Source organism: Pangasianodon hypophthalmus, chromosome 23 (assembly GCF_027358585.1).
Source record: "Pangasianodon hypophthalmus isolate fPanHyp1 chromosome 23, fPanHyp1.pri, whole genome shotgun sequence".
NCBI classification, from domain to species: Eukaryota; Metazoa; Chordata; class Actinopteri; order Siluriformes; family Pangasiidae; genus Pangasianodon; species Pangasianodon hypophthalmus.
The window spans coordinates 146,312-159,517 of record NC_069732.1 but is presented as its reverse complement, the minus strand read 5'-3'; the positions used below and the strand labels follow the sequence as shown (position 1 = coordinate 159,517).

Below are 13,206 nucleotides of genomic sequence, written 5' to 3'. Positions count from 1 at the left end.
ATTTGTTTTTGGTGCAGGTCATTGACACAGACCATGTGTGGCTTGGTGCAATGAGTGATGGACTCCAGACTCTCTGAGTACCTTATCTGAACTGGTATGACAAAATTTTTTGGAGAAAGAAATTTGAAGGGAATCACCATGGGCGAGTGAGATGTGTAGGGTTCTCGCTCATTGGTCTTTTGGGAACCTTGGCTGGCAGTCTGGAGGAGCAATGTGCCACCTGGTGCTGCGAGGTGCCACAATAGTAGCACAGTCTCTCTTTCTGACACCTTTGGCATTCCACAGGGGTTAGTAGGACTTACCTAGCTGCATTGGTTCTGTGGCATGGAATTCCTGGGCAGGATTCAAGTCCAATTTATTCTCCCTTTGGTCGCTTGGCAGGAGGTCCAGATGAATGGACAGGTCAATGAGATTATCGAGGGATGCCTAATAATCCAGACATGCCAGCTCAGTGAGAATGTCAGTTTTTAACCCTTGGCGATAAGCAGCTTTGAGTGCAAGCTTGTTCCAGCCACTGCCTATGGCTAACATGAAGAAATTGAGTGTGAACTCCGCAGTACTCAGGTTGCCCTGCATAAAGGTGAGTCTCTCTCTGACTCTTTTCCCTGAGGAGAGTGATCAAACACCCATTGGACTAGTTGGAGGAAGCACTCATAGGAGGATTTGTGCTCCACTCCTTGCAACCAATCAACAGTGGCCCAAGTTAGCACTTTTAGCAAGTTGATGAATTGAGCTATTTTGGTTCACTCAGACACCCCTTCTTGGCTTGAGAAATACAGTGAACGTTGAAGCATGAATGCGTTACACTTGGTGGGATCGCCTGCATACTTGTCTAGGCTTGCAATGAGTGGAGAAGAAGATAGAGAAGGTGCTGCCAAGGGAGCTAACACCGAAGTCTTCATGGTTTGGAGCTGCGCACTGAGCACGCCTATCTGCTGCCATTGTTCTCCATGGAGGTGGCCCTGGGCCGCCAAAGCTTGAAGCCACTCCAAGCTACCTGCCGCATCCATTAGGAGGTGAAGTATTCTGTCAGGCAGCAGGGACGGATAGTACAAACAGCTTTATTTAGAAAGCTTACAAACAGATCCACATCATAAGGCAAAATCAGAATGGGAAATAGGCAAATAGTCAGGCAATTAGTAAACAGCACAAACAAGGAAAGGCAAGAATCAAAAGCCAGAAAAAACAGAAACAGGATCAAAAATCAGAATGTCAGAATTGAAATATATAAAGGCTTGGTAACAACTGGTAACAAGGACACAGAGTGTATACTTCGTGGTAAACCGTGGGGTTGTGTGTGTATACATGGTGTGGTTAATGTTTGAGTCCAGGTACATGTGATTAGAAGAATGGTGACAGTGAATGTGACAGAGTCTGTGTGTGCTGGGTGTTGTAGTTCATGGAGGCTGGGTTTGTAGGTTGTGTTGTGTTCTGGGAGATGTACTGTGATGCCATTTCTGGCATTGGTGTGACGAGCTCTTTCTTTAAACATTAGCTTTCCTACAACATGGCCACCTTCCTGTGACTAACCACCAAGGGGGCCACAGGACATTCAGAAGGAAAACTCTTCTGTGTGTCTGAAATACTCTGGGTGAACTGCATCCAGCAGCTTCTGCAAGTATTTATAAACTGGAGAATTGTACTATTCGGTGTTGCCCAGAAGATTACAAGTTCCCTTTTGAGTCTGGTTCATATCAAGGTTTCTATTTAATGTCATTTCAGGAATTTTTTGCATCAAAACATTCCAGTTTACCAAAACACTCTATGCCCATGAACCCTCAGATTTGTACCTTTACCTAAGAGAAAAGCTTTTAACAAAAGTCTTGACTAAACAAGTAGTTTTCAACCTTAAAGACTGTACCTCAAATTTTACTGGGAACCAGTGCAGTGTGGATAAGATAGGAGTGCTATGATCAAACCTTCTGGTTCTAGTAAAGACACTGGCTATTGTATTCTGGACTCACTGGAGCTTGATTATTCACCTACTGAAAAACCCAGACAGAATTTGGTTACAATAGCTTGACTTAGAGGTAACAAAAGCATCACATAATGAGATTATATTTCTTATCTTAGTAATAATTCTGAGATTAAAAAAGCCTATTCTAGCAATATTATCTACATGAGCATCAAATGGCAGATGGAGTTCATAAGCACACCAAGGTCTTTCACTTCTGCACACAGTGTAATTCTGAACTTCCAGAGTTACTACATAATCACCATCACCAATTCAACATTTTCTAGTTTATCTAGAAGACCACTGTGATCTATCATATCAAAAGCTGCACTGAGTTCAAGCAACACAAGCAAGGAGAATAAAACTGATCAATCAATTTGTTTAGCTGCCTGCCAAATTCCAACCACTTCAATGAGGATGTCAACAATATTCATGTCAACTTGTCATGAATGTCAACTTAACGTTTAAATGTAAATATTTTTGTTTTAAGAAAAGTCTGTTGCATTGCTGCTTATTAAGGTTTGGAGCATTCTAGTTAGAAAACATAAACTCCAATGAGTACACCAGTAAAAAGCTTATATTAAAACAGCACATCACATTCTAATTTATTTGTGTGTTATGTAGGGTAAGATTTACTACAAATAAATATTTAGTAAAGTACAAAAATATAATGCTAATGAACAAATGCAGGTTTGTGTTTAATAACCTCATAGCATACACGTATCTTACTTTTCCAAATCGATAGGATTTTCTTAATCCTATTCAAAATCTCCTTCAGTTTCAGTCCATATATAATGGGATTTAATAGAGGAGGAATAACCATATTTTCCACTGACATGATCATGCTGAAAATGTGAGGTGTGTTTCCTTCAAATCTAGTATGTATAATTTCAAAACATGACGTGACGGAGAAACTGAGGAAAATTAAAAGATGTGGGAAGCAGGTTTGTAGAGCTTTTCTTCTGAAATCTTTTGAATTCTTTAAACAGACTGAAAGTATTCTGATATATGAGAAAAATACAAAAATTAATGGAGGAAACACAACAATGCTTAAAACAAACAATCCATATGAATTACTTACAGAAAAGTCTCCACAACCCATCCTAATCATTGAACTGTTATTACAGTATATTCTATTTAATTTGAATTTGCACAGCTTACGTTGATATGTTAATATTGCACAAATACCTATTTCACAACAAGGAAGAAACCAACAGCAAAATAAGAGCTTTTTAACAGTGGACATTTTTACAATTGTTGCATATTGTAATGGTTTACAGATGGACACATATCTGTCATAGGCCATAGCTGATAACAGTGTGAACTCTGAAGCACCATATGTATAAATGCAAAATGACTGAAATATGCAGGATTCAAAAGAAACAACTTGAATTTCAGACAAAAAATCGGTGAGCAATTTAGGATAAAGAGCAGTTGTTCCAAAGAGAGCATTACAAAGCAAAGCAGTAATGAAAATGTACATGGGTTCATGGAGACATTTGTTTGTGAATATGACAAAAATGACCAGACCATTACAACTAATGATCAACAGATAAAGTGTGAGAACCATTACAAAATAAACATATCTGTATTTCTCCAACTCCACATGGCCCTCCAGAGTTAAATACATAACATCAGAATCATTCATTAAATCATTCATAATTTCTATGCAGTAAATTCAATTGTGTCTAAGAACAGAAGCTGATAGAGATCTCAATAACTAAGTCACATTATAGAATTCAGAGACAACATCTAGCAGCCATGGCTGGTAGTGATGCAGCATGGGTGAACAGTCTCACTGTGGTGAAGAAAATCCTATGTTTATTTATACCTTCCCTAATCTCTAGTTAACATATGTCAAATGCAGCATATGTCATCACTCCATTTACAGGTGAATTCTCCACTGAATCAAAAGCAGGCAGTAGAAATGGGAATTCTATAGTGGGCTTTATTTCCTTGTGTGTTGGATGTGTTGATTAGTATAATGTCATATTTAAAAAAAAAAAAAAAAATGATTATAAAGCTTATCCACCAGCACTAGAATCAGCAGTTTGCAATAATATGGGTGAAACAATGAAGTTTTAGTATTGAATTTTCCACATGAGGATGTTAAAAAAAAAAAAAAAAAAAAAAAAAAACTTTTAATGTTCTTGCAAACTGGTGGGCACCTCAAGGGGCAAGATGAGACCATACACAAACTCTTCTGAGAAAGTGCTACTGTGGATATCTCTGTGCCATAAATCTCTGCTGATATGGAGTGTCTCTGTCTCTGTAGCTGATGTTACTGTGGTGGATAGAAACTGCAGCTATATAATAAAAGGCTGCAGAGGTCGATGAGATTCAGCTGGACAGGGCTGGGGTCCTGTTAAGACAATCACTTCACTGTTGCATGGAGATCTGGGGCAGTGATTGGGACTGGCAAACAGGGATTGTTGTCCCAATTTTTAACAAAGAGGTTATAGGGTCTACATGTATGTTTTGAATTTGGAGAAGGCCTATGATTTTGTGTGTCAACATCTGTTATGGGAGGTACTGCTGGATTATGGGGTATCTAAGTCAATATATTGTGCAATACAGTCTCTGTTCAATCCAGTTCCAAAGTAGACCTCCATAACACGCTAAAAAGTTTTGCTGCTGAGTGTTAAGCTGCTTGGATGAAAAGGACCACCGCCAAGCCCATGGTTCTCTCCTGGAAATGAGTGGGATGCTCTCTTAAGATGAGGGGAGAGTCCATGCTCCTGGTGGAAGAGTTTAAATATCTTAGCATTTTATTCACTTAGCATTTTATTTGAATAAGATATTATTCAAATATCTTAGCATTTATTATTCAGTGATGAAAATAGAGATTGACAAACATCACTGACAAACTGATCAGGTCAGCAGCAGCAGTGTTAATCAATGTATCAGTCTGGGTAATGAAGCAGCAGCTCAGTTTATAGATGAAGTTCTCTGTTTACTGTTCAATCTATGTCCTGATTCTCAACTTATGGTCACAAGCTGTGTGTAGTGACAAAGCATAAGGTTGTGAGTACAGGCAGTAGAAATGAGGTTCGTCTGTAGGGTTGCAGGGCTTACACTCTGGGATAGGGTGAGGAGGTTGACAATCCAGGAGAGTCTCAGAGTAGAGCCACTGAATCGAGACGAGTCAGCAGCCACAACACACACACAGGAAATTTAGAAGGAAAATTAATGAATGAAATAATGAGGTTCTCCAAGGTCTATCATGGAGCCAGGCCTTGGGATTTTACCCTGTAAGAAGCCTGCCTGATCATAGCCTGAGTTGCTGGATGTCATTGGTTGCCCATAACAAATATCATGTTCAAGAACAAGATGGCTCATAAGTCTGCTTGTACATGACTGCTTTCTGTAATCACTTGTACATAGTTGTGACTTTTTCATGTATGACAGTAATCAAACACACAGAACAAAACACCACTGTTGACCACAACTAAAAAAAACAATGATCTGTTTTTTGGTTAAAGCTGTATTACACACTGCCACAATTTTTTTTTTTTTTTTTTTGGTTTACTGTGCTGCCTTTCTTTTGCCTTTTGTGATAGCTTGTCCCCAAAACCACAGCAATTGCAATTACAAAGAATCCATTTATAATTGCATTTAATGTTGAGGAACGTCAGAGAAACAAGTTAGTTCCTGTACTCACTTACATTATAGCAGCTGTAAACAGCCATGCCCTCACCAGCCTCTCTTTTTCCTGCTGAAGTTAATAAGACAGGAAAAAAAATGCAGCTTGTCATCTTACAAAGAAACCATCAAGTGTAAACAAAGCGCTGACACTGGAGATTCCTTCTATAAATGTTAAATAAATTTCTCCTTACAGACAATTTCATCGTAATGATTACATGGCTTTTTTTTTTCATTTATGTAACACATCCACCCTTCAAGTTCCTGTGGATGAGCTGTTACTACAGAAACAATAACATTACTATAAACTAATATAAACCTGGGATTTGCAGCTGCACTACTGTCAGAGCTGTTGTTATAGAAAACTAATTAACACCTTCTGACCATCAGAATCCAGAATACAACAGCACTGTGGTATAAACAAATAATAAAGTCAGTAAGCAAAAAGCTATAAAACCAGCCCAGAACATTTTCTCTTCCTGCCAGTAGAGGTGGAGAGACTTCCAGTTCACTTCTTGATTTTAGAGTATATAAACTTTGCAAAGTTTTGCAAATCCCAGTGTTTATGTAGCCTTGTTTTTTGCACCTCATCTCTTTTACTTTTTGCATTAACTCAGCAAGTTGCTCTGGATAAATGATTAAATGTAAATGTAAGTTTACAAATAAACAAATTTACAATCTAATATGCTGAAGAAACAACTACTGTAGGACTTTTGTGTGGTGATTCTATATTAAACTAGACTGGATATATAAGTAAGTAAGTGAATAAATAAATAAATAAATTTTGGGCACAAAAATGAATAATCTGCTCAAATGAACTAGAATTCTGGTTTTGATTTGCCTTAAATTAGCAATGTTCAGGCTTTGTTTCATTCACAATTTCAGCTTTCACATGGAATTTTTTAAATTAAAGACATTAAAGTCCTGTTACAGGAGTAGAAAGTCCTACAAGAAACTTATACAAGATGTGATGTCTAACAGATCAATTGATTTACTGGATGTTTTTTTGTGCAAAAATTGCAAATAATAAAACGTTTTTTAAATATAAAAGACATATGGTTATTTTTAAAAGTATATTAATAAAAACCTATTATTAAAGACCTGCACTGATATTTTAGATTCACATGAGGTGGACCAAAACATCTTTCATATCATGTTGAAAGTATTACACAGAGATAAAAAGATCATGGTTTGCAAACACCAGGCATTAGAAATTCCCCTGACATCAAATTCCTGGGAGAGAGTTTCCTCATCCAAGTCTCTCATGGTGTGATAAATGACAGATAAACTTATTTGTTAGCAGGGCAGTTGTCCAGCATGAGGGACTTCAGTCCATTAATCTCTCTAGGAGGTTGGCAATTTTCCCTAAGCTCTTATTACATCACCTTAACACAGCGCTCATAATTAAACCCCTTTAGATTTAATGCTTTGGAAATGTTTATAATATGACTGAGTCAGTGTAACTCTGGAAAAATAAATAATAATTGAGGCCTTCAAAGTTTTAAACAAAAATCATATTATGTGATGATTTGGAATATTGCAGTTATAATATGAAACTAATTAGGGGGACAAACACCGAAGGTGCGTAGGCATGCTATTGTTATTCTAGTTTTTCTTCTTCTTCTGGCTAGGGTGTCTATGGCAGCCCACAGAACTGGCTGGTAAAAAAGTTGTGAAATTTGATGCACTGATTGCGGAAGGTCTAAGCAACATTCTGACCAAATTTGGGCCAAGTGTTTCCAACGATCCATTGGGTCAAATTTTGGCCTAATTTGGAAGTACGTTCATGGTCTTATCTTTTGAACCATGTGTCCAAAATTTAAAAACCAGGTATCCCCAAGTTGAGACAAATTCAATGCACTCTATGACATCAGTTTCCACCTAATGGGATTTTCCACCCTCTTGGATATAGTAAAAAAAAAAAAACATTTGTAGGAGGAGTAGTGAAAAAAATTTTGTCCAATCATCACCAAATTTGGAATATGTCATCTTCACAAGATCAGATTGCCTTTTTGCATATTCTCATTGAAAAGTACCTCCAAAATAGAGTTGAGTTATTTTCAGACCATCCTCTTAAACCAAATCACCATTATCTCTGTCACTATTCAGGGCTTATAATTCAGTTTGGAACTCTCATTCATCTTTGGACTCTGAAATTTGAAAGTAAGCACATCTACTTCAAACAGTGTGCAGGAAAATTGCATAATTTTAAGAACCTGTGTGCTACATTAGCAGAAAGACATCAGCTCCTCCAAGCATACTTGGGTGCAGGCAATCTGTTTCCACCTGTAATTCAAATTTTAATTTTATGTCTGTGACTATAATGACAGCATGAAGACAGCAACTAAAGCATTTTATTGCACTCAGGACTCCACTGTAGCCACTAATGAAGTCACCGTCAATGGCACAAAGTACAAAATAGAAATGTATGTTGTGCTAGGATGAGATGAGGAAGGTCTAAATGTAGGTGAGATTAAGCTGATTTTAATCCATTATAATGATTCTGTCTACTTTGTTGTGAAGGAGTGTAGCTGGTGTGATTTATTTCAATGTTTTTCTGTATTATTTTCTTGAATTTATGTCTGTACTGATATTGCAATTTTGTTTTATATGTCATTGTATTATGAGAAGGGTTTTAGTGAGGTTCACGAAATTCTCTCCCAGTTATAGTTCTTGGGTTATGGGAGTATGTTGTTGACGTCCTGGAACCTTTCTTGGGGTATTTTGTTGAGTGGGAGTATTATTGGTGGAGCACTTCTGGTGCTCTCGCCTCACGGGTTATGCATCAGCCTCTGTGAGTGTGCGCTGAGATTAATGAACACATGCACTTTGGCTCTCCCCTTGATTAACTCTGTGTGTACCCAAGAGGGAAGCACCATTGCCTGCTGATACACAGATGATATTTCCCTGTTTCAGAATAAAAGACACTGGATCTCATCCTGTGGTGGCTGCCTTTCATTTTCATACTAGAACTGTGTACTAGTTCAATTCAATTCAATTCAATTTTATTTGTATAGCGCTTTTAACAATGGACATTGTCACAAAGCAGCTTTACAGAAATAAATGGATTCACAAAAATATATTGTAAATATTTGAATTTATCACTGTGAATTTATCCCTAATGAGCAAGCCAGTGGCAACGGTGGCAAGGAAAAACTCCCCGAGATGATATGAGGAAGAAACCTTGAGAGTAACCAGGCTCAAAAGGGAACCCATCCTCATCTGGGTGCAACGGATAGTGCGATTATAAAAAAAATCACTTCTATTATTGTGTACTATATGGACAAATAGTGCAATTGTGCAACCAATAAATTCATCACAGTTTTCGCAAGAAGTCCGGTTGGTTAAAATCTATCCACTGTCCACTGATGGAGTCCTGAGTACGAAGGTGCTCATGGCAACTGCAGCCCCAAAGCCACTACAGCAATCGCAGTCCCAAGCCATTACAGTACAGCTCCCCATATGTGATCCCCTAGCCATCTCCACAGCCCCCAGGTGGCACCATCCCCAGCAAACCAAATGGTTCTTCAGGCCATCCATATGGGTTCAGACATTTGTATTAAGCAAGAGGACCTCCTTGATTATTATCCATTGGCAGAGTACAAGCTGGTCTTCCAGTAATTATTTTTCATCATTCTATCCCAGATTTGTTCATATGCCAGCACTGGGGGAGGATATATATGATGCTGTCTTGGCAATATTACCTACCCTACCAGAGGTCAAACTACTATCTCTCCTGAACAAGCTGGCTAGCATTGGGGACGAATCCAGATCCAACTTGCAATTCATCAAAGAGGAAGATCTCTCCAACCACTTCACACCAATACAGTGTCGCAGGCTCCTCAATGCATGGCATGTACAAGGTACAGTATGTCATGAACACTCTACGTCATTACTGTTTTGAAGGCACTTGAAATGTGAAATTAATTTCACTGTTGTAATGTTCATTGTCTGCATATTCTTAACTGTATTATTACAGGGAAAGATGGTAGTTGTTTTTTTTCTTCTTTCAGAACATACAAGTTCTGTCAAAATAACTCCTCTAGAATCTACCAATATACGATTTGAAACCACTTAAGAGGATTCACCATCATCCAAGTCCTCTTCCTCGAGCACTCTAGGTGTGTGAAGCACCAACAGCTCCAGTACAACTGTGGATTTAACTGTCTGGCCAGACAACTTTGAAGTTCCTTGGAATAGGATGCCGTCTGGTATCAAAACAGCCACTGTGCTGGGCTTTAGCCCACTGCTGAAGATAGCAGAGAAATGGTAAGAATTGTTGTTGATGAGATGACCCTGGCAGAATTAAATCCTTCAAAACCTCAGTGCCTCACTTTCGCCAAGATGATTGTTAAACAGTATCCCCAAAGCGTTGCAGATTTCCTGAGAGATGGCAGTGGCTCTGGATTTCTTTTGACAAAACAAGAGTAGAGCATGGTAATCATGGCTGCTCTTTCTCAAGACTTAGGAAGCAGAAAAGAGTATCAAGTTCATCAGCAGAAGACATCACCCAAGGAACAGCTGACCAATATGGTTGCATGAGATGGCAGCCTGAGTGTCCATCAGAAGAAACTGAAGAGAGTCTCAAAGAAAAACAGAAAAAATGAATGACCTCTACAGCACTGAAGTGCTGACTGGGGTGGAGAGAGGACTTTTGACTCAGTTAATGAAAGCAACAGACTATCTCCAAAGAAAATCTATCAATTCCTGCCCACCACCATCCATTGCTGATTTGAAAAATGACTGGCCATATCTATTCACACCCAAAAAATTGTACAACTTTCAGTTACTAACAAACATCAGCATTTTGGACAAAATGGAGAAGACAATAGAAGAAAGGGGAAAGATAATCATTCATTTTTATCTGGAAAAAAACAGCAGGAAACAATGCAGATGAGAAACAGAGCATACTGATAAAGTTTAATGAAAGTGGAGCAACATCTTATGGCCCATGTGCGATCCTACTGCTTCTAGCACACTTCAGAGAGAAACTTGAGCCGCTGTTCTACAGGCTGATGTAAGTTATATATATGTTGGGTTTTTAAAAAAAATATATATATATATATATATTTTTTTAATTGTGTTCTTATAACAGTAAATATGTTTGTCAAAATATATCATAACACCATTTTGTTTTTGCTGTGTAGGTATAAGCAACAGCAGCTGATGTGGAGGAAACACTGATGCTTCCAGACTCTCCAAGACTTATTGTTTTAGGTAGTTGTGGCAGCGGGGGCATGGTCGAGCATCGGCTGTACACGGAGAGGGAGCAGGTCAAACTGTCAGATAACGCGTGATGATTCTGTCCTGTGTGTAATTAGTGAAAGCTGATTTGTTTGTGTCTCTCTGTGCTTTCAGGGAGCCCCTTAATTGGCAAGAGAGAGAGCTGACGAGCACAGTACTGCATGTATCTGGGTGCATGCCTTAGTTTGAGTATGCGGAAAAGCAAAAGTAAATAAATATACAAAGAATAAAGCGCCTTTTGAGTTGTTCCTAGCCTGCCTCCAGCCCGGGACTTGGGAAGTTTTTACACTGGTCCGAAACCTGGGACACGGAGGAAGAACCGCCGTCCTGGAGTCCTGACTACTGGCCCAGATTGTCAAGTCCCTCACTAGCATCCACCAGACCCAAAATCAGGCCCTCCTTGAGCTATGCAAAGAGCAGGAGCAGCACATCCAGGGCCTGCTCCAAGCCCTGGTCCAGCATGCGGGTACTTCAGCAGCAGTTCGCGTGGCCATGACACATTGCTGTAGAGAAGATTGGACCACAGGATGACCTGGAAGCATTCCTGGAGTTGTTTGAGCTGGACTCAGGACAGCCCCACACTTCTGTGGCCCGCTTACTGCCACTCCTGTCAGGGGAAGCCCAGCTCATGGCTCAACAGCTTCCAGTAGCGAACCTGCTGGAGTACCCGGACCTGAAGCTGGCGATATTGCAATGGGTCAGCGAAACACCCGAACAGCACCATCAGCATTCCTGCTCGCTGACACTTGGCGATTTTGGCCGCCCATTCGCCTTAGCCCAGAAGCTCCAAGACACCTGCCAAGGATGGCTGCTGGCAGAGAAGCGCAGCACCGAAGAAGTAGTCAACGGCATCGCTAGACAAGGCAGTCCCACTGGCAGAGGACCACCTGGCGGCGTATCCAAGGGGTAGGTGAGCCCCTCCCGTCTCTCTCTCTCTAACTCTCGCTCTCTCTCACTCTTGTACTTCCCCTCCTCCTCCCCCTGTCCCTGCACCATGGAAACAGGGGCCAATTCCCCTGAAACCAGCTCCCCGGGCCCAAGGTTTCCCTACCCCTCCCTCCTCTTCTTCCCTTTGTCTCCTGATGTCTCCCCTAACTCCTACTCTCTCCATACATGTAGAACCATCCGCACCCACCAGAACCAAGGCAAAGCCTGGGAAGGTTTGCCAGCGCAGCGGGGAAGCCAGGCATTTCCAGGATCAGCGTTCCCCCAAAGGGGATGTTCACAAATATCCGATGGTGCCAATTCTGGTGGCAAAACCATGGAGTACAGACAGTGGCCAGTCCTTGCCTGACCCATCCAATAATTCTGGGGACAAATTGGCCAGGTTTTCAGACATTAGTGAGGGAAATATTTGTGGATGGGTAGTGAAGCCTGCAGTAGTGAAGCACGGTGTGGGATGTGTACAGCGTCGCCTGGGGAGGCGCTGCCTGGGCCATCAGTGTGAGCTCCAGCTTACAGCAGGTTATGGTTGCTGAACTGCTGAATGTTCATGTGGTGCTCTGAAAACAATGTGGGCTTTATAGATAATTGGAGTAATTTTGAGGGTAAGGCTGGCCTTTTAGGGCAGGATGATGTCCATCCCACTCGGGAAGGTGCTGCTCTTATTTTTTGCAGCATAGCTCATAGTTCAATTCAATTAAATTTTATTTGTATAACGCTTTTAACAATGGACATTGTCACAAAGCAGCTTTACAGAAATAAATGGATTCACAAAAATATATTGTAAATATTTGAATTTATCACTGTGAATTTATCCCTAATGAGCAAGCCGGTGGCGACGGTGGCAAGGAAAAACTCCCCGAGATGATATGAGGAAGAAACCTTGAGAGGAACCAGGCTCAAAAGGGAACTCATCCTCATCTGGGTGCAATGGATAGTGCGATTATAAATAAATCCCTTCTATTGTGTACTATATGGACAAATAGTGCAATTGTGCAACCAATAAATTCATCACAGTTTTCGCAAGAAGTCCGGTTGGTTAAAATCTATCCACTGTCCACTGATGGAGTCCTCAGTACGAAGCTGCTCGTGGCAACTCCAGTCCCAAGCCATTACAGTACAGCTCCCCATATGTGATCCCCATGGCATCTCCACAGCCCCCAGGTGGCGCCATCCCCAGCAATCCAAACAGTTCTTCAGGCAGTCCATATGGGGCCACCCCCAGCAGCAGCGAGCGAACTCAACCGATGAGAACTCCAACCAGAAGTTAGGGCATCAGGATGGGTCAGGCAGCGAGGAGGAGCAGGAGGGGTCAGGATCACTGGCATCACTGGCATCTCAGAAGTAGCATGTGTAGCTCAACAGAGAGTGAGGGAGAGAGAGAGATGGAGAGAAAGGAAGAGATTTTTAGGTGAGCTTTTGTC

At 40.6% G+C, this 13,206-nt stretch overlaps 1 protein-coding gene and 1 pseudogene across 1 annotated transcript; one reads left to right on the top strand and one right to left on the bottom strand.

Moving 5' to 3' along the window:
- Positions 1–162: 162 nt before the first annotated feature.
- On the bottom strand, positions 163–4,609 carry LOC128317254 (olfactory receptor 6N2-like). Its single transcript, XM_053228487.1, has one exon. The coding sequence runs from the start codon at positions 3,612–3,614 to the stop codon at positions 2,628–2,630; it is 987 nt and encodes a 328-aa protein (XP_053084462.1). The 5' UTR covers positions 3,615–4,609; the 3' UTR covers positions 163–2,627.
- A 4,832-nt stretch (positions 4,610–9,441) lies between these two features.
- On the top strand, positions 9,442–12,850 carry LOC128317270 (uncharacterized; annotated as a pseudogene).
- Positions 12,851–13,206: the final 356 nt, after the last annotated feature.